We start from the raw sequence: 21,274 nt of genomic DNA, 5'->3' as shown, positions 1-21,274 counted from the left end.
TTATTTTAGTTATGCCTACCATAAAGCACCATTCAAACATATTTTGGAATATTAATGTAGTGCCAAGTTGATCAAGTAAATGTGGTAATATAATTTTGATCAATTTATATTCTTCTTTAGCACGAAAATGCGTTTTCCAATCATTAGCTAACATGTGGAAGCTGTTCGCTTGACTGTGTCAAATTCGACCAAATGCTTGCTAAAAACATAGCTACCGTTTATCGCTGGACAGTTAGCTAACAACCCATCTGAAGATATCTGGATTTTGCGTGTACAAAACTTGCCAGTACTTAACTTTATTGTTCAGCCTCATCATTCAAAGTGGATTGCTTGCTAAGTTAGTGGTTAACGTTCGCTAGCATGTCCTCTAAGTCTCTTCTCCACTCTTTACACTACTAGCCGAGTCAGTGGGTTAGTCAGTCAGTCAAGTCATCTGTAGCTAGCTAATTAACGTACGTGCATTATCATGTCAGCTTGCAAGCATTTGCTTTACATTGTAAAACACAGAGGGATATGGCCATCGATATGGAGGAGAAATGTCACCACTTGGTCACCTGTAGGAGCTGCCTTCAATGCCAAACCTCACAGAAGACTTGAGTTGTTTGAAAAAAATGTGGTATGTGAAACGTTAATCGACTCATTAAACTACAGTAATCCCAAATGTATCTTAGCCTATGTGATGTAGCTACTAGATGTTTTGTTATCAAACACTACTGTCTTTGATTAGCACTTGTCACTATTTACTGTTTTTACAAACACTGCTCTGTCCTTCAGTCAAGAAAAGTAACGTTAGCTAATAGTCAGAATTTTCAGTTCATTTAGCTTTTGGTCTAGACTAGTAACATTATTTTAAATTCCTACCCACATAATGTTGTCAAACGGTATCCTTCATAGGGCTTGTTTGGAGTCCCAGAGTTGAGCTCCCCTGCTGGCTTCGAGGTGACCACTAAAAGGGCTCTGAAGGACACGCAGGAGCTGGTGGATAAAGTCTGCAGCAGCCCTCCTGGAGCTGTTACTGTGGAGACCTTTGACCAACTCTCAGACGGCTTGTGCAAAGTGGCAGACCTGGTAAGATTATATATAAATATATACAGTACCAGTCAAATGTTTGGACACACCTACTCATTCCAGGGTTTTTCTTTATTTTAACTATTTTTTACATTGTAGAATAATAGTGAAGACAACAAAACTATGAAATAACACATATGGAATCATGTAGTAAAAAAAAGTGTTAAACAAATCAAAGTATATTTTAAATATGAGAATCCTGTTGAAAAACAAATGATAGTCCCACTAAGCCCAAACCAGATGGGATGGCGTATTGCTGTAGAATGCTGTGGTAGCCATGCTGGTCAAGTGTGCCTTGAATTCTAAATAAATCACAGTCAGTGTCACCAGCAAAGCACCCCCACACCATAACACCTCCTCCACCATGCTTTACTGTGGGAAATACACATGCGGAGATCATCCATTCACCCACACCGCGTCTCACAAAGACACGGCTGTTGGAACCAAAAATCTCCAATTTGGACTCCAGGCCAAAGGACACATTTCCACCGGTCTAATGTCAATTGCTTGTATTTCTTGGCCCAAGCATGTCTCTTCTTATTGGTGTCCTTTAGTAATGGTTTCTTTGCAGAAATTAGACCCCCCCCCCCACACACCTTATCACAACGCAACTGATTTGCTCAAACACATTAAGAAGGAAAGAAATTCTACAAATAAACTTTCCAGGTGACTACCTCATGAAGCTGGTTGAGAGAATGCCAAGAGTGTGCAAAGCTGTCATCAAGGCAAAGGGTGACTATTTGAAGAATCTCAAATATAAAATATATTTTGATTTGTTTAACACTTTTTTGCTTACTACATGATTCCATATGTTATTTAATAGTTTTGATGTCTTCACTATTATTCTACAATGTAGAAAATAGTAAAAATAAAGAAAAACCCTTGAATGAGTAGGTGTTCTAAAACTTTTGACCGGTTGTGTGTGTATGTGTATATATATTTATTTATTATTATTATTATTGAAAGCACAGGATAGAGTCAAAATCAATCAATGTAAGTTGACAGGTACACTTATTTTCTCCCCAAACCAGGCTGACTTTGTGAAAGTGGCACACCCGGACCCGTCTTTCCGTGAGGCAGCAGAGAAGACATGTATAGAGATCGGCACAGTTGTAGAAAAGTAAGGGCCATTGAACTAGGTCTAGTAGAATATATATTATTGTGTGGCATATTACATAATGATTCTTCACTGTTTGTTTATCTCACAGACTCAACACCAATGTTGACCTTTGTAGAAGTTTAAAGAATTTGTTGGATAACAAAGAAGTTTTAGCTCAGTTGGACCCAGAAACAAGGTATGCTCTCTAACCTAAATCCTTTTACTGGTAGTTAATTTAGAGTAGACTTGACAGTCTCATTCAGATAATGTAAATGTTTCTGTCTACCTAGGAAAGTGGCTGAGCTGTTCATGTTTGACTTTGCGATCAGTGGAATTCATCTGGATGAAAAACTGGTAAGGTACCCCTTTTAATTGGTGTTTAGTTTGCTGATAGCCACCCCTGTCACGTTTCTTTCATCTCCTTACTGTCTCTTTTCTGACTTTTACATTTTGCAGCGAAAAGAGGCTGTCAAGCTTCACGTCAAGCTCTTGGATCTAAACAATGAGTTTCTTATGGGCTCTCACCTCCCAAACAGAATAGCAAAGTCAGCTATACCTGAGCACATTCATTGCCACTTTGCAACGGAGGGCAGTTTCATTCAGATTGGGGGTCTACACGCTGAGTCCTCTAATGACCTGGTATGTGTTTTCATTTGAAATGTTTCTCTCTTTTACCACCAGGTGGTGCCAATCTCACATGATATCCAGTTGTGCTGCTAGTGCTGCTAGTGCTGCTAGTGCTGCTAGTGCTGCTAGTGCTGCTAGTGCTGCTAGTGCTGCTAGTGCTGCTAGTGCTGCTAGTGCTGCAGTCTGACTATCTGGAGAAATGCCCACATAATGCTGTGCACACATTGGAGAGATTGCACATGTGAAATGCTATTACTGTGTAATAGTCAGACTCTCTCTGTCCTGCATTTTCCTGATTTGTCCTGATTTTATTTGATGCTCCATGACTGGGAGGGTTGCTCTGTGATAGGGATGGATATGGAGGGATAAGGGGTAAAGAACCTGAAACACATGCTTTTGATGTCATTCTTTTCAGGTTCGGGAGGTTGCCTATAGGATTTTCCTCTACCCAAATGCAGATCTGATGGAGTGTCTGGAAGAGCTGTTGAAATGCCGGAACAAACTGGCCAAACTGGTGGGCTATGAGTCTTACGCACACAGAGCTTTACAGGGAACCATGGCCAAAACCCCAGGTAATATGCTTCTGTCCCTGTCCCTGACTCCTGTCTACAACAATGAATTTCCCTTCAATTAGTAAATCTTTGGCCTTTTTTGGATTCATATGTAGAAGCTCATTGGTAGTGCTTCAGTGTATGGTAAGGAGGGATATTTAGCAATGACTACCATTTCAGCCTAGACCAGATCAATGCCAGATACCGCCAAGTTAGTGAACATACTTGTTCAACCAAGTTTACCAGCAGGTTATATTAATGAATGATTCAACCAATACCCTCTAATAAACACGAATAAATCACCCAGGCAAAAACTGTGTCACCCAGTTAAAATATTACACTACAGCTGTACTAGACTGTTAATGTTGGGAATGATAAAGCCTTAGTGTGTGACTGCTGTAACATGCCCCTCCTTTCTTCTGCCCACAGAGACTGTAATGAACTTCCTCCAGCTACTGACGGACAAACTCTCCGAAAGGTACAGCGCTTAATACAAGTTTGACAAAAAACATAGCTGTGCCAAAATCAACACAATTTATTCACCTTATATACAGTGAGGGAAAAAAGTATTTGATCCCCTGCTGATTTTGTACGTTTGCCCACTGACAAAGACATGATCAGTCTATAATTTTAATGGTAGGTTTATTTGAACAGTGAGAGACAGAATAACAACAAAAAAATCCAGAAAAACGCATGTCAAAAATGTTATAAATTGATTTGCATTTTAATGAGGGAAATAAGTATTTGACCCCTCTGCAAAACATGACTTAGTACTTGGTGGCAAAACCCTTGTTGGCAATCACAGAGGTCAGACGTTTCTTGTAGTTGGCCACCAGGTTTGCACACATCTCAGGAGGGATTTTGTCCCACTCCTCTTTGCAGATCTTCTCCAAGTCATTAAGGTTTCGAGCCTGACGTTTGGCAACTCAAACCTTCAGCTCGCTCCACAGATTTTCTATGGGATTAAGGTCTGGAGACTGGCTAGGCCACTCCAGGACCTTAATGTGCTTCTTCTTGAGCCACTCCTTTGTTGCCTTGGCCATGTGTTTTGGGTCATTGTCATGCTAAAATACCCATCCACGACCCATTTTCAATGCCCTGGCTGAGGGAAGGAGGTTCTCACCCAAGATTTGATGGTACATGGCCCCGTCCATCGTCCCTTTGATGCGGTGAAGTTGTCCTGTCCCCTTAGCAGAAAAACACCCCCAAAGCATAATGTTTCCACCTCCATGTTTGACGGTGGGGATGGTGTTCTTGGGGTCGTGGCAGCATTACTCCTCCTCCAAACACGGCGAGTTGAGTTGATGCCAAAGAGCTCGATTTTGGTCTCATCTGACCACAACACTTTCACCCAGTTCTCCTCTGAATCATTCAGATGTTCATTGGCAAACATCAGATGGCCCTGTATATGTGCTTTCTTGAGCAGGGGGACCTTGCGGGCGCTGCAGGATTTCAGTCCTTCACGGCGTAGTGTGTTACCAATTGTTTTCTTGGTGACTATGGTCCCAGCTGCCTTGAGATCATTGACAAGATCCTTCCGTGTAGTTCTGGGCTGATTCCTCACCGTTCTCATGATCATTGCAACTCCACGACGTTAGATCTTGCATGGAGCCCCAGGCTGAGGGAAATTGACAGTTCTTTTGTGTTTCTTCCATTTGCGAATAATCGCACCAACTGTTGTCACCTTCTCACCAAGCTGCTTGGCGATGGTCTTGTAGCCCATTCCAGCCTTGTGTAGGTCTACAATCTTGTCCCTGACATCCTTGGAGAGCTCTTTGGTCATGGCCATGGTGGAGAGTTTGGAATCTGATTGATTGATTGCTTCTGTGGAAAGGTGTCTTTTATACAGGTAACAAGCTGAGATTAGGAGCACTCCCTTTAAGAGTGTGCTCGTAATCTCAGCTCGTTACCTGTATAAAAGACACCTCGGAGCCAGAAATCTTTCTGATTGAGAGGGGTCAAATACTTATTTCCCATATTAAAATGCAAATCAATTTATAACATTTTTGACATGCGTTTTTCTGGATTTTGTTGTTATTCTGTCTCTCACTGTTCAAATAAACCTACCATTAAAATTATAGACTGATCATTTCTTTGTCAGTGGGCAAACGTACAAAATCAGCAGGGGATCAAATACTTTTTTCCCTCACTGTACATTATATAACTATAAGGTTAATTAGGAAATATATTTTCTCCACTTTGTCTTGAATAGCTGACATGTATCCTCTCTACCACAAGGTGACGATATAACCTTGAAAGAGTGGATTGCTCAGAGCTTTTAAAGTTTAGTGAAGTGAAAGGTTTGAAAATATATATTTGAAGAATACAAAACTACAAAGGTTTGAATTCTAATTTATATGCTGGAACTTTCAGATTTCCAGTTATTTGGATACAGAATTTACTATAAAGCAGAAATAATAGTTTGTTGAATAGATTAATACACCTTTCACATATTTATTTGAATTTGAATTAGGCCTGACAGTGAAGTCAGCAATCACATCAGCCACTCGTTATAAATCTCTTCCCATACAGAACCGCAATAGACTTTGAGATGATTAAAGACATGAAGACAAAACTCAACCCCCGTAATGCGGTAAATACTGCTTTGTTGTCTTTTATAAATATTTATATTCTAGCTGATGTAGCAATGTACATATAAAGATATGAGTCCATAGTGAGATGAAAAAAACGTGTGCAAAAAAATTTGTGAATACAAATGGTGGTGGTTTATTTATTCTTGTCACAAACTATTAGTAATATAATGTTTATCTTCCGTAGGAGCTCATGCCATGGGACCCTCCATACTTCAGTGGTGTGTTGCGTGCTGAAAGGTGAGTATTACAGTCCTAGATCTATTCTTCAAACAAAGCACCTGATCCAGTTATTCTCCGCCAACTGTCAATGAGATAAATCTGTTTGATTTCTATCTGTCTGTAGTTGGGGTGGGTGGCAACTTCATATTTCAGTGTAGCGCATAATTTTATTGTTTACCTGGTCCTCCTCGGGTATCAATCGTTAGTGTTAGGAGAGAAGCATGGGAGCTACGTAAGTCTTCGTTTATTCTTTTCAATACAATCGAGCCGGAACAACTTCCTTTGCTCAGTTGCGCTGTCACCTCATTGCAGGAGTAAATCCCATTTTAGTCTGTCGGGAAAGGATTTCTCCAATAGCATATACAATATTTTGTATTATCTGTTGAGACCCTATGCAATTGTTCTAGTATGCATAATATATTCTGCAGTTTAATGCTGATTTAATGGGCTTTGGGCGGTTAAGAAAGCGTATTCTTTATTGTCAAGGGTAAATCATAAATGTCATGATTCACAGATGGAGAAGTGGAATGGCCTAATCTGCTGTGAACATTTGAGTGAATGGGAGATGTAGTTGGTCACATCTAGCATCTCCAGTTTTGCGACAGTCTCACGTAGTCTTTTTACGGACATTATTAATGAACTGCTTTTCCACTCAGGCGCTCACCAGAGGCCAATAAGTCTAACGGTTTATTAAAGCTTTATTGCAGACATTCCAGGTCCTGGGGGATGGACTCACTGGCTGTTTCCACAATGGAGTTTGGCACAACCTCTGTCTGAGGAGGGGGAGAGATGGTGGAGAGTCGTTTTTTTCTCCTTTTAACTGAGGAAAATCTGTTTCCGACTCACTTTCCCCTCAGCCCTCTCCATCTCCTTGGTGTTCTATGCCGTGCTGTGCTGTGTTGGTTGTTAGGAGTTGGGTTTAGAATGCAGTCGGTTCCCAGGGATGGCTGGTTGCCCAGAGTTGCCACCACCGCTACATGGCTCCTGTTGCCCAGACTCTGTCCTCTTCTCCTGGAGTCAGCAGCATTAGTGGTTTGCAGGTCCTACTGAAGTCAGAGTTGGAGAATGTTCATCTTCTACTGAAATGGGTTTCAGATTATGTACGGTAAATGAAGGCCCAGTAGTACATCATGTGCAAGATAGTATAAATGACTCCCTTTAGTAGTCTTTAGGAAAGATCAAATGATTACTGCTATTATTCCATTAGCAGTCGGTGAAAAAGCTTACTGTTGCCACTTGAGTAAAACATACTGAGTATTCTTTTAATGTGAAACACCACTTAAATAATACAGCACAGAATGTACAGAAACACTTGTCCCAGATACAGTGCCTTAGGAAAGTATTCAGACCCCTTTACTTTTTCCACATTTTGTTCAATTACAGCCTTATTCTAAAATTGCAAAATAAAATGTTTGCCCTCGATCAATCTACACACAATACCCCATAATGACAAAGCAAAAACAGGTTTTTAGAAATGTATTAAAAATGTATTAAAAATAAAAAACGGAAATATGACATTTACATAAGTGTTCAGACCCTTTACTCAGTACTTTGTTGAAGCACCTTTGGCAGCGATTACAGCCTCGAGTCTTCTTGGGTATGACGCTACAAGCTTGGCACACCTGTATTTGAGGAGTTTCTCCCATTCTTCTCTGCAGATCCTCTCAAGCTCTGTCAGGTTGGATGGGGAGCGTCGCTGCACAGCTATTTTCAGGTATCTCCAGAGATGTTAGATCGTGTTCAAGTCCAGGCTCTGACTGGGCCACTCAACGACATTCAGAGACTTGTCCCGAAGCCACTCCTGCATTGTCTTGGCTGTGTGCTTAGGGTCGTTGTCCTGTTGGAAGGTGAACATTTGCCCCAGTTTGAGGTCCTGAGCGCTCTGGAGCAGGTTTCATCAAGGATCTCTCTGTACTTTTCTCTGTTCATCTTTCCCTCGATCCTGACTAGTCTCCCTGACCAAGGCCCTTCTCCCCCGATTGCTCAGTTTGGCCGGACGGCCAGCTCTAGGAAGAGTCTTGGTGGTTCCAAACTTCTTCCATTTAAGAATGATGGAGGACACTGTGTTCTTGGGGACCTTCAATGCTGCAGAAATGTTTTGGTACCCTTCCCCAGATCTGTGCCTCGACACAATCTTGTCTCTGAGCTCTACGGACAATTCCTTCGACCTCATGGCTTGGTTTTTGCTCTGACATGTACTGTCAACTGTGGGAACTTATATAGACAGGTGTGTGCCTTTCCAAATCATGTCCAATCAATTGAATTTACCACAGGTGGACTCCAATCAAGTTGTAGAAACATCTCAAGGATGATTAATGGAAACAGGATGCACCTGAGCTCAATTTCGAGTCCGAATGTGTCTGAATCCTTTTTTCTTTTTAATACATTTGCACAAAAAAATTTAACCTGTTTTCACTTTGTCATTATGGGGTATTGTGTGTAGATTGATGAGGATTTTTATTTTATTTAATCCATTTTAGAATAAGGCTGTAACGTAACAAAATGTGGAAAAAGTCAAGGGATCTGAATACTTTCCGAATGCACTGTACAACAAGCAAGGAGGCCACATCATGTGAAGCTGTGCGCCTCATCATGGTAATCATGTCTGTAAAGCTGGGCGTAGGAAATGGGCTTCTCACTGGTTTTAATTCAATTCAAGTGACATTTGGATGTGCCTCCAGTGCAGGCATTGCTTCCTTCAAATGATTTGCTTTGTCCACACCAGAAGTGAATAAATGTGCATGCTCCCCAAGATTGACAGGAGCCTTGCAGATCAACTGATAGGGCTTCCCCTTTTTATATCTCCTAGTCTAGAGTGTTAGTCCGACGAGTCAGCATGACAAGTGTTAATCAGAGCATCAGGTGGCTTTAGGGGGAAAATAAGAGGAATCTGTAAAGCACCAGAATTAACTACAGAACCTTGGTAATAGATGCCCATTTGGTTTTAGCATGAGATTCCTGCAATCGTCTACAGTAGCTTGTCACTGCCACACAACTGGGATTAGGCTGAAGTGTTTTCATGTCATTTTGTGGTTGTGTTTTGGTTGCAGGTTCAACATTGAGCCCAGCCTCTACAGCCCCTACTTCTCCCTGGGGTCTTGTATGGAGGGCCTGAACAGCCTCTTCACCCAGCTCTATGGAGTCTCTCTCATGTCCGAACATCCAAGTGCAGGAGAGGTGTGGAATGATGATGTCCGCAAACTGGTAAAAAACCCTCGTATAACTATTCAAATGTTCCTAGTGTTGAAGCTTTAATTTGTTTGCTGTGGTTATATTCTGTCTAAATTGTATTTCTATGGTGTGATCTCCTAAGTTTACTTGTTTGTTTGTGTCACTTCCTGTCCAGGCTGTAGTTCATGAGACAGAGGGGTTGCTGGGATACATCTACTGTGACTTCTTCCACAGAGCAAATAAACCCCACCAGGTAGACAGAGCCTCACACGCCACGCCCGCAGCACAACTGCCTTTCTTTAAAGATGACATGAGTTTCAGTAGATCAAAAACACTTTCAGTAGTTCAAAATTCCGTCATGGCTGCTGTTTCTAGCATGTTCAAAATAAAAAAGTATCTATGGCCCTGTGGCACTGATCTTGAAACCAGCAGTATATAGAGTGTATTTCAAGACAGGGCCTCAATGATCTGTCTCTCCCTTCCTCAGGACTGCCACTTCACTATCCGCGGTGGGCGGCAGTGCCAGGAGAGCGGACAGTACCAGCTGCCTGTAGTGGTGCTGATGCTGAGCCTGCCCCACCCTACCAAGAGCGCCCCCACCCTGCTCACACCGAGCATGATGGAGAACCTATTCCATGAGATGGGCCATGCCATGCACTCCATGTTAGGGCGCACGCGCTACCAACACATCACAGGTCAACCATGCACATCTGACGTTCTCAGAGATGAACAGTTAACTTTAGCAGCTTTAGCCTGGCATCGTGCTTATGGGCAATTCCACGGTAACAGAGTGATGCTGAAACGTCCAAATCGTCCTTGTGCATAGAGTTGTATGGTTTGTTTAACTTTGCAATCATTGGTTTTTGTTTGACATACATTTTGAAAAATGTGAGTCTCAGCATCACTCTGTTACCGTGGTATTGCCCCTATGTATTTGTACTGTTAATGTGAATAATAATATGGGAATGACTGTATGTAAAGGTCTCTCAAGTCGATAGGCCTAATAGTGAGGAGGATTGATTTCAGTGTTAATGGTTTCATCCTCTCCTAGTGTAGTGGGTGGTGTTGTGTATGACATTTTATGCACACTGCATCTTATAATGATGGTCACAGGTTAGAATGGCATGCGTAGATGCTGTGTCCAGTCATGGTGTGGAGACTTGAAATGGCCTGTTAAATCCAATTGAGAATGCTACGGCTTGGTGAGGAAATCCACACAGGTTATCATTGGATTGATTGCATGCTCCTTTACTTGTTAGATACAGACTAGGGATACGCCTTAGCAAGTAACTCAAGATGCTTCAATATGTCCATTTCATGGAGAGAGATATCCACTTACATAAAATAGATAAATAAAGTAGCAACTTGAGACTGTGCTTTTGTCTTCTCAGGAACCAGATGTGCCACTGACTTTGCGGAGGTCCCCTCTATTCTCATGGAGTACTTTGCCACTGATTATCGTGTAGTGAACCAATTTGCCCGCCATTATCAAACAGGACAGGTACACAAACTCACCATTTTGCTATGGCAACATGTTGATGACTGAAAATGGATTACAAGGCCATTTAAAAAATAAATAAATAAAGTGTTCCTAGATGGGTTACTGTAAAGATATGGTGCTATAGTTCTGCTGAGAAATGAATGTCTTTGTGTTTTGCAGCCTCTGCCCCAGAGCATGGTGGCTCGTCTGTGTGAGTCCAAAAAGGTGTGTGGTGCGGCAGACACTCAACTACAGGTAACTCCCCCTGACATACAACAAATATTGACACTCATTGGTCACGTTGACACTGAACTCTCATGTAAATGCACAATACAAGGACAAAACATTTTGCTAGTTTAAAATGTTCTGGCACGGCAGCAAACACTGTTAACTGTTATCTGCTAATCTTTATAGTAGTTCTTTAACAAGGTATCCTATATTGTTACCGTTGCTTTAAAAACTCACTTAAACACAATGGCCATAAGGGTCCTGTAAGTGCTTTGAGTGAGTGATTTGATGATAGATAAGTGTAGAGATATCAGCCTTTTTCAGGCAACAGAAAATGCCTTAACTCAAGTGGGATATTTGGGAACATTTTGAAGGTTTAACATGTAACTACATGAATGATTCAGCATGTTTATTTTTTCTGTGGACAGATCTTCTACTCTGCTCTGGATCAAATTTATCATGGAAAACCCCAAAACCGATCAACGACTGATATCTTAAAGGACATGCAGCAAAAATTCTACGGCCTACCGTACACGCCAAACACGGTGGGTACCTCGGTGTCAAAATGCTCTTTGCCTTCACTGAGTTGGTGGTCTATATAACTTTGATTATGAGCTCAATTACAGCCTTTACAGTTAATTAATGTTTGGGGGGGACGTTCTTTGCCTAATCCCCAAAACGTTACCACAGTGTCTGCCTTCTCCCGTGCAACAGAGGGACAAAAACAGCTCAGAGCGAAAGAGAGGGAGTTATTTTTTTGGATATTCTTCTCTGGCTCTGTGTTTTTATATCTCTTACCCAGGCGCAGCACCGTTTAAGGGATTAAAGCTTTTTTGGAGGCCCTGCTCAAATAACAAAGCAGAGGTATACTTTGAATGAGCACTCCCTGGGGGAAATATTTGAAACTCTTCTTTCTGTGGTCCTTTTTAATGGGGGAAAAAAGGGGGGTGGGGAAAGCCAGGAGTGAATAGAGAATGTAAAACACAGCCATCATTTAACAGGAATGGTCATCATAAGGCATTTATCCTCATCTATAATGATGTGGGCCATCGGGAATAGAGAGCACTCAGTCAGAACTATATTCCACCTTCTTTAATTGAGCTTACCAGCCACAGTTGCTTTACCCTCGCTAAAAGTCATACTTCCACTTTTATCCATGCAGCAACCAACCTCTCAAGGGAGTGTGGTTAATGTTATATACTTTCCTTCCTGTCTGGGTAATTTTTCTTTAATGTAATATGTTATTATGGAAGAGTAGTTTCCCTCCTTTTAGCCCCACTTACAAAAATCTTTATTGTATTGTTAAAGGATCAGTCAGGGGATTGGAGCAAGTGAAAACAGATTTGTTTATATTTTCCTAAAAGGGCCATATTTCAGTTTTTTTATTCTCTTCTCTCCCTGCCCTCGCAAAAAATCAGTGAAGCAAAACGTTCTACACTAAACTGAACATTTGAATGGCTAATAGGTTACAGAGAGACCCAAATGATAAACACTGGGGTGATTGTGACATGTGTATGGTTTATAGACCAAGGGTATCACTTCTGACTGGAGAGAAAGACTATCAGCTGTTGTTGAGTACATGGACCAAATGGAAAGCCCTGGGCCTGCGATAATAATATTTGGAAAATGGCAGTAAGCATGACATTCAATCTGACGTGTTGATGATTCTTTGCCTTTATCTGTTCTCTCTGAGCCCTAGAGAGTCGAGACATGTTATTTTCTTATGAGTAGTGCTGTGTGGATGATGCATAGGCCTACCCCTGCACATAAATACTCGACCCAGAACGTAGTGTTGATCCCTAGCACCCAGAACAAAGGCCTAGCAGCCTGGTCTACAAGCGTGCCTTTTGTCTAATACTCAGGAGAACAGAGTGAAGTGCTGCACTGACTTTCCGTGTGTTTGTCTGTGTGGATCAAAAGGGATCTTTCGCTGAGATGTTAACTTGACTGGGCTATGACCTTCTCAAAAGTTGACTTCTAACATTTGAGGCAGGCAGAGGGATAAAAAATAAAGCAGAGCGCTGGTGTCTGAAGTGATTTGTTTGAGTGTTCACTGTCCATCTCAAAGTTTCAGCCATTCTTTCAGTCATACCTGTAGTTATGAGACAAGAAAAGGGGGGTAAAATAAAAAATACTAACATTTTATACAGTTGGAGATGTCTTGCCACAGCAAGATGAGGTGAATTCAAACCGGGTGACCCCATATCTACTATAGGCCTCTGGTACTGCTATAGGCCTCTGGTACTGCCATCCGGGCAGCTGTTGAACTCTCTCCTCATGATTTGTGCTCAGTTTCCCAATGTTTTGGTTTCCCCATTGTACTGCCTCTGTCAGGAGTACTGTTTAGCCTTATTAAAGTCATTAGGACCCAGATGAGACCCGTCATGCAGACACTTTGCGGCTTACGCCTGTTTCACGCTAGAGGATCATCCGCCCAGCCTGGATAACTTTTTCACACTGCCCGCTGTTTAAATAAGCAGCACCTCTCTCAAAGGCAGAGTACAGGGTGCTTTATACTAGCCCCTTTCAACTTATCTCTCTCACCTCTTCAAGACGGTACGGTAAAGAGCACAGTCAGGGATGAAATAGCAAGATAAAGTCACTCATTAATTTATAAAGATCTGGGCCCACATTTGGATGTTACAGTGGCTTGCGAAACTATTCACCCCGCGTGGCATTTTTCCTATTTTGTTGCCTTACAACCTGGAATTAAAATGGATTTTGGGGGGGTTTGTATCATTTGATTTACACAACATGCCTACCACTTTGAAGATGCAAATGATTTTTTTGTGTGAAACGAACAAGAAATAAGCAAAAAAAAAACAGAGAACTTGAGCATGCATAACTATTCACCCCCCCCCAAAGTCAATACTTTGTAGAGCCACCTTTTGCAGCAATTACAGCTGCAAGTCTCTTGGGATATGTCTCTATAAGCTTGGCACATCTAGCCACTGGGATTTTTGCCCATTCTTCAAGGCAAAACTGCTGCAGCTCCTTCAAGTTGGATGGGTTCTGCTGGTGTACAGCAATCTTTAAGTCATACCACAGATTCTCAATTGGATTGAGGTCTGGGCTTTGACTAGGCCATTCCAAGACATTTAAATGTTTCCCCTTAAACCACTCGAGTGTTGCTTTAGCAGTATGCTTAGGGTCATTGTCCTGCTGGAAGGTGAACCTCTGTCCCAGTCTCAAATCTCTGGAAGACTGAAACAGGTTTCCATCAAGAATTTCCCTGTATTTAGTACCATCCATCATTCCTTCAATTCTGACCAGTTTCCCAGACCCTGCCGATGGAAAAACATCCCCACAGCATGATGCTGCCACCACCATGCGTCACTGTGGATGGTGTTCTCGGGGTGATGAGAAGTGTTGGGTTTACGCCAGACATAGCGTTTTCCTTGATGGCCAAAAAGTTCAATTTTAGTCTCATCTGACAAGAGTACCTTCTTCCATATGTTTGGGGAGTCTGCCACATGCCTTTTGGTAAACACCAAACGTGTTTGCTTATTTTTGTTTCTTTAAGCAGTGGCTTTTTTCTAACCACTCTTCCGTAAAGCCCAGCTCTGTGGAGTGTACGGCTTAAAGTGGTCCTATGGACAGATACTCCAACCTCCGCTGTGGAGCTTTGCAGCTCCTTCAGGGTTATCTTTGGTCTATTTATTGCCTCTCTGATTAATGCCCTTCTTGCCTGGGCCGTGAGTTTTGGTGGGCGGCCCTCTCTTGGCAGGTTTGTTGTGGTGCCATATTCTTTCCATTTTTTAATAATGGATTTAATGGTACTCCATGGGATGTTCAAAGTTTCGGATACTTTTTTAATAACCCAATCCTGATCTGTACTTCTCCACAACTTTGTCCCTGACCTGTTTGGAGAGCTTCTTGGTCTTCATGGTGCTGCTTGCTTGGTGGTGCCCCTTGCTTTGCGTTGCAAACGCCATGCTCTACCAACTGAGCTACACGGGGCAATAAAACCTTGCCTGGAAATGCAAGACACAGATGACTATAAGCACGATTAGCAGTCATACATTCTGTAGCACTCGATTTCTCCACATTGAACGGCTCACTTCTTTCAGACAAATTATGCAGTAGTGCTGCTGTAGTAATAACAAAATAATACAAAAATAACAGCAAATATGATCACAAGAGGGGAAAAAACTAACACGCTTCACTTCAGAGTTCTGGTGTTGATAGGAACATGTTCTTTCCAAACTCTAAAAGCTAGGACTACGAATACTACATTTATCAAATACTCTTAAGTGCAAGATATGTCCACACTCCACTATCTTACCTAGATAGAAACAACTATGTTCTCAGAAATAAAAACTACTTCAGGCCAAACTGAGCTGCTTTGAACTTGTGGTCAAGTTCCTGGAGAATGTCAAGTTCGTGGCAGGGGAGTACTTCAAGTGTTTAAGTAACTATTGTTCACACTCAACCCAATCACTCTCTCACACACACACACACACATACACACAAAAAAATACAATATATTCGCATAGTGGTCCTAAGGTTACTAATAGTATAGCCTGTACGACATACAAGGACCAGCCTAGAAACACATTTGGGCCATGGCTGCCCTAAAGACACAGGTAGTAACATCTGGACCAGGGATAAAGCACACCAACCACTGGTCCACCAGAAAAATAAGAGCCAAGCTATCAATAGGAAAATAAAAGGAAACCAAAAAGGAAACCGGAGGCATCAACTTTCACTGCATGACAAGCAGAAACATATTAAGCTTAAGGAGTCACTAGACTTTTAAAAACACAGTTCATAGATTTAGTACAAAGGTACTAAAATGTATTGTAAGTTTAACATCTGAGTAATGCATGACTTAAAAGTCACCCCTTCAAAATAAAAGCTTGTCTAAGATTACCCCAAAATATTCAGGTAAAGTCATGAGGAAAGCCAGCCAAAGCCTTGTGGGGGAAATAGACACACATGCACACACTCTTCAACCTCTATCTTGGAAATGCATATATTCAAGCAGCAATACAAAAAAATATCCATGAAGTATATATGCATATTCTCTGAAAAAAACAAATAATGTATGAAAACATCCCTGCTATCATGTCTCTAAATACAAAACTTCTACCAATAACTTGCTTCAGTGTAACAAGAGAAGTCATTTTTCCTCTTTTTTGGGGGTCTTTTTATCAGTCCTTTCAAAACAGGTTAAAATTTCAGTCCTCAGGTAGGAATGGTATGGATGACTGTCTTCTTTTCGTCGTTAAAATCGTTTTCTTTTTTTTTCTCTCATTCTTGAAGAAGTTGTACGCATGCAAGCCTCATAGAGTGGGCAGAGGCGCTGACGGGGCGGCCTACTGGCGGTGCTGAAGTCTTAGGCCAAATACATATGCACGCACCACTTTTCCGTTATTAATTTTTTAGAAATTATTTTTACACGTTTTTTTTTTTCATTTCACTTCACCAATTTTGACTATTGTTGTATGTCCATTACATGAAATTCAAATAAAAATCTATTTAAATTACAGGTTGTAATGCAACAAAATAGGAAAAATGCCAAGGGGGATGAATACTTTTGCAAGGCACTGTACTTAGGGCAACTTAATTTGGTGATATCTATGTGAATCTAGCAAGGTTCTTAAGGTTCCTTATGCATTACAGGCTCAATGCTCTGATACAATACTTACAGGACTTAGCTTTGCATTTGTGTTTTACAACTACCGTGGAGACTAGGGTATAATTTAGTTTTGTTCCACCGCTGCTTTCTGACTGACTGACTGATGGTTTGAATGTTTGCCAGGTGAATTTCCCCAGAGTCCCAAATCAGGCCTGCTCATAGAGCACGTTGTCTTTATAGATAGGAAGTTGGACCCTCTAGGCAACAAGGGGAAAAGGAAAAGTATGCACTCTGCCATTTAGGAATTTCCATGTTTTGTTCCTTTAAAAGCAAAGTAAAAGATTTGAAGTAAAATGTATACAGTTCAATCAAAGTTTGTATTAGACTTAATCATGGGCCAATTGAACGGTAGCATACATTTTGAAGCAGACAAAACAGTGACCAGACAGTAACTAGAACAAACTTCAATAGACTTTCTTTAATGGCCCAAAATAATATTAGGTATTTTCCTGAGGGGGAAGTAGATGATGACAGAAGAATGTCTCTGCTTGTCTTTTCCTTCAGCAACCTTTATGAGTGGGAACAGTTAAGCCTTCAAAGCTGAATTGGCCTTGCTCTCCAAAATTCACTTTCACCATGCATAGTAGAAACAAACTCATTTAATGTTTCATTTTGTCATGAATTAAGCAATAAAAAAAAAAAGGAAAGACAATTGCATTCAAATGTTTGTTTGTCAGTATACCTACAGTGGTGGTCTTTATGAAATCGTGGTATAAACAGTGGAACCTGTTGAAAGCCAGTTTAATTTGGGTTATTTATTGGGTATTTATTAATTCTTGTGAAATGGTTTGTTTTCCTTTGCAGGCATGGCAGCTGAGATTCAGCCACCTCATTGGCTACGGGGCCAAGTACTACTCCTATCTCATGTCCCGCGCTGTGGCCTCCATGGTGTGGAAACAGTGCTTTGTTCAGGATCCTTTAAACAGGTGAGCCTGAGAGCCATTCAGCGTGTCCTCACACAAACTTCATCAGGAAATACACACAATATCAAGGCATGGCTGTCTGCAGCACTTACTTGACTTTTATAGGTATGACGAAATGTAGGGTATGACTAAATGCAGGGTATGACTAACCTAAATGCAGTGTCCCTACGGGGGGGAAAAACAGTTTACTGTAGCAAAATGATGAACTTCCTCCGAGGCGGTCATAAATCGGTGAAACCAGACCTTTTATTAATAATGTCAAAATATATCAGGACCATTTGGTGATGTATTTTTGTGTGTCCCTTGAGATTTTTTTGCCATGTCTAATCACACACCGGGAACTTGTTATGCTACAGTCAATGATAGTACAGTGTGTCTGTTATATCACTGAAAGTCACAGTACATTTGACTGGAAGGTATAAACTTGTTTGCATTTCCAAGAAGACCGAGGCAAATGCTCTCTGACAAGCAACCATCCCTGGGTTGTGTTAAGTCTCTCAGCCTGACATTGAGCATGACATTAATATGAAATCCACACCAGCTTGGCAGGTGTGTACAGTAATCCAGTCAGAGCCACCAGCATCCACATTACACAGCCCCACAGCCCTCCCTATCAGCTCAGCTCGGCTCTGACTTTGACTTCACAGAGGCTTTGTTTAGAGGTTCACCTCAGAGATTTGAGCCCCGCAGCCCTTTTTCTCTCTCTCTGTCTTCCATTCTCTCCTTTCCCTCTGACATTGTTTTAGTTCCACCTGTGGTTGTCGAACCTCTGTTTCCTGTCATCAGCCCTGTGAGGGGAGAGCTGAGACTTTGCCCAGGGCTCTCAGGGTTCAGGGTGGGGAAGAGGAGATGCTGGAGGAGAATACATGTGGCTGTAATCTTATATCTCTCCTCTCTCTCCCCAAGGGACATGGGAGAGCGCTACCGTAGGGAGATGCTGGCCCATGGGGGAGGGAAGGAGCCCATGCTCATGGTGGAAGGTATGTCATGGTCTTGGCCAATGTTCCCTCTAAGCTGCGCGCGTGCACGGCCGCGCACCTCCTCCAGGACTGCCGCGTAGAAGAAATGCCAGGCCGCGCAGAGACGAAAGAGATTTAACTTTACCAAGTTCGCCCCATTAGTTTGCACTATATAGATGAATGTTTTTTCTGTGATCGAATCAACATTATATTAGCCCATTTTTAATGCAACAAAACAAATCTAACTTTGCAAGATTGAGTCTGATTTTGTTGTAGTCAGAGCCAGAGCGCAAAGGAGTAGAATTCTATTGGCGAGGGTAGCCTTCTAGTAGTCTTTCAATCACCCGTGAGTGAATGCGCTTTTCAGATCAGAGCGCAGAGCTGCGCGTGTGCACATTTCTTGGTATTCTTTGCTAGTTAGCAAGTTATTAGCCCAGTTATAGAGAAGTATAGGTCAGCAATGGGGAGTTACTGCTTCCTACAAAAGCACAAAATGTGTAGGCTATATTTCAAGCTGTCTTTGAAAAGCCAGTCAGATAAAAAGCTGATGTTTTAATTAAAGGGGCAGAGTTGTATTTTGAGACAGGCTTGAATATGCAAATAAGCCAATAGGCAGAGGGGTAGCCTACATTGTCTGATTATCTGTATGGTAATAATCATTAATTGTATTTTGTAAAGTGGTTTCTTGCACCATACAACACAATACAATGCGATTTACAGTCACCTATTTGGCCCATGGTTTCACAGACCAAGTAAAAAATCTTTAATTAATATCTAGCCCGTCATAATGTAAAAACATTTTTAAAAGTCTCATGCAATGTAGGCCTGCATTGAACACTACATATAGGCTACTGTAGGCTATATCATAGAAATCAAAAGCTATTTCCATGTGAAAATAATAGGGGATTTACTCCATTGGTTTTGTTGGTAGGCCTACATTATGCTCAAATAGCCACAATAGCCTATTAGCTACTGTCTAAAACTGTAAGGGTACAGCCTCAGTGTTCACTGTAAACGCGCACCGGAAGTTGCACAAAATTGTCACAACGTTGATGTTTCCGCTCACAAGACCTAAAATTTGCTCAGTGCCCAAAAGATTTGAGGGAACATTGGTCTCTGAGAGCCTATGGACAGGTCGTGTAGTGGCCCACTTCAGGCTGATTTAGCTTTTTAGTGTCCCAAGGTTAAGGAGTGTCCATTAGAGTAGGAATGAAGGTGTCAACCAACTTCTAACTATATTTCAATGAATTGTGTTCAGAAGAGAATAGGTATGTCTGCTATAGGTGATCCATAATTCCTTCACTCAGGTATTCACACCTGCTGCTGTTGTGGTTAGCCTGGTCTGCTGTAGGGGCCTCAGAATGGATGATATTTAGCTCTCCAGCATGCTTCACTGCCTCTCTTACCTTGTGTTTACAGGGGCTCTGTCATTGTAGAGCTATATACCCCCTTGTATGGTGGTAACTGGTAAACTATAACAGAACACAAACTCTTATACATGGTGGCTGTGCCACGAGTGGAGGTCGTCCTCCTGCCCTTTTGTATTTGTCACATGCGCTGAATACAACAGGTAAATTATCTAATATGTTCATGTAGGTAGGGCTAAAAGTGACTGGGCAATCAGGATAGATAATAAACAGAGTCGCTGCAGCGTATGTGAAGAGTGTAAAAGTTTGTCTATGTGAGGGTGTGTGTGGCGTCAATAAGCATGTGTGTGTGTTGGAGTGTCAGTGTAGTACGTGTGAGAGTCCAATGAGTGTGCATAGAGCCGGTGCAAGAGAGTCAGTGCAAATTTAAAAGGGGGGTCAATGCAAATAGTCAGGGTAGCCATTTGATTAACTGTTCAGCAGTCTTATGGTTTGGGGGTAGAAGCTGTTCAGGAGCCTTTTGGTCCCAGACTTGGCGCTCCGGTACCGCTCCGGTATCTTTTTAGCCTCCTGTGAGTGAAGAGGCGTTGTCGTGCCCTCTTCACGACTGTGTTGGTGATAGGTCCATAGTGATGTGGACACCGAGGAACTTGAAGCTCTCGACCTGCTCCACTAGAGCCCCGTTGATGTGAATGGGTGCGTGTTCAGCCCTCCGTTTCCTATAGTCCACAGTTAGCTCCTTTGCCTTGCTAACGTTCAGGTAGAGGTTGTTGTCCTGCCACCACACTCCCACGTCTCTGACCTCCTCCCTATAGGCTGTCTCATCGTTGTCAGTGATCAGGCCTACAACCGTGGTGTTGGTGGCTGAATGGAAGCAAGTCCCCACAGCAATGTTCCAATATCTAGTGGAAAGTCTTCCCAGAAGAGTGGAGGCTGTTACAGCAGCAAAGGGGGGACCAACTCCATATTACTGTACAGTAGGTCCATCTTGTCTACATGATTTCATGACCACTTCAGTTACTGTAATAAAGTAAGGATTGTTTATGTGTATCTGTCCAAGCCTTTAGAAATGGAGTACTGGTTCTGAGAAACTAGCTAAAAATCAGGGAACATTTTGAGTGCGTACAAGAATTAGTCATTGAAAGTGACATGTTTACTATGATGATTTTTGTATCTGTACAGCCTCATAGCAATAGCATTTTAGAAACTCTTACATAAACCAACACTGAGCAAACCGATCCCTGTCAAAGAAGCTTGCCGCTGAAGTGGTCTGTTTCCCTGCTGTTCCCTCCGGTATGGGTCCGGGGCCTGGGGGTGGAGGATCTGAGTTGATGGGTGAAGGGGCAG

At 41.9% G+C, this 21,274-nt stretch overlaps 1 protein-coding gene across 1 annotated transcript in view; it reads left to right on the top strand.

Moving 5' to 3' along the window:
* The first annotated feature begins 153 nt into the window (after window positions 1-153).
* The window catches only part of LOC121558721 (mitochondrial intermediate peptidase-like), a 38,333-nt gene continuing 17,212 nt past the window's right edge, over window positions 154-21,274 (top strand). The window contains exons 1-18 of the mRNA XM_041872120.2: window positions 154-616; window positions 895-1,068; window positions 2,100-2,188; window positions 2,277-2,363; window positions 2,458-2,521; window positions 2,624-2,806; window positions 3,210-3,366; window positions 3,775-3,823; window positions 5,878-5,938; window positions 6,124-6,176; window positions 9,209-9,362; window positions 9,505-9,582; window positions 9,817-10,024; window positions 10,721-10,830; window positions 10,990-11,064; window positions 11,466-11,582; window positions 17,483-17,604; window positions 18,508-18,581. Of these exons, the coding sequence (XP_041728054.2) occupies window positions 467-616; window positions 895-1,068; window positions 2,100-2,188; window positions 2,277-2,363; window positions 2,458-2,521; window positions 2,624-2,806; window positions 3,210-3,366; window positions 3,775-3,823; window positions 5,878-5,938; window positions 6,124-6,176; window positions 9,209-9,362; window positions 9,505-9,582; window positions 9,817-10,024; window positions 10,721-10,830; window positions 10,990-11,064; window positions 11,466-11,582; window positions 17,483-17,604; window positions 18,508-18,581 (2,005 nt within the window). The 5' untranslated portion in view covers window positions 154-466. The remainder of the gene's footprint in view (window positions 617-894; window positions 1,069-2,099; window positions 2,189-2,276; window positions 2,364-2,457; window positions 2,522-2,623; window positions 2,807-3,209; window positions 3,367-3,774; window positions 3,824-5,877; window positions 5,939-6,123; window positions 6,177-9,208; window positions 9,363-9,504; window positions 9,583-9,816; window positions 10,025-10,720; window positions 10,831-10,989; window positions 11,065-11,465; window positions 11,583-17,482; window positions 17,605-18,507; window positions 18,582-21,274) is intronic.

Source organism: Coregonus clupeaformis, chromosome 5, assembly GCF_020615455.1.
Source record: "Coregonus clupeaformis isolate EN_2021a chromosome 5, ASM2061545v1, whole genome shotgun sequence".
Lineage (NCBI taxonomy): Eukaryota > Metazoa > Chordata > Actinopteri > Salmoniformes > Salmonidae > Coregonus > Coregonus clupeaformis.
This window is presented reverse-complemented; position numbering and strand designations above follow the sequence as displayed.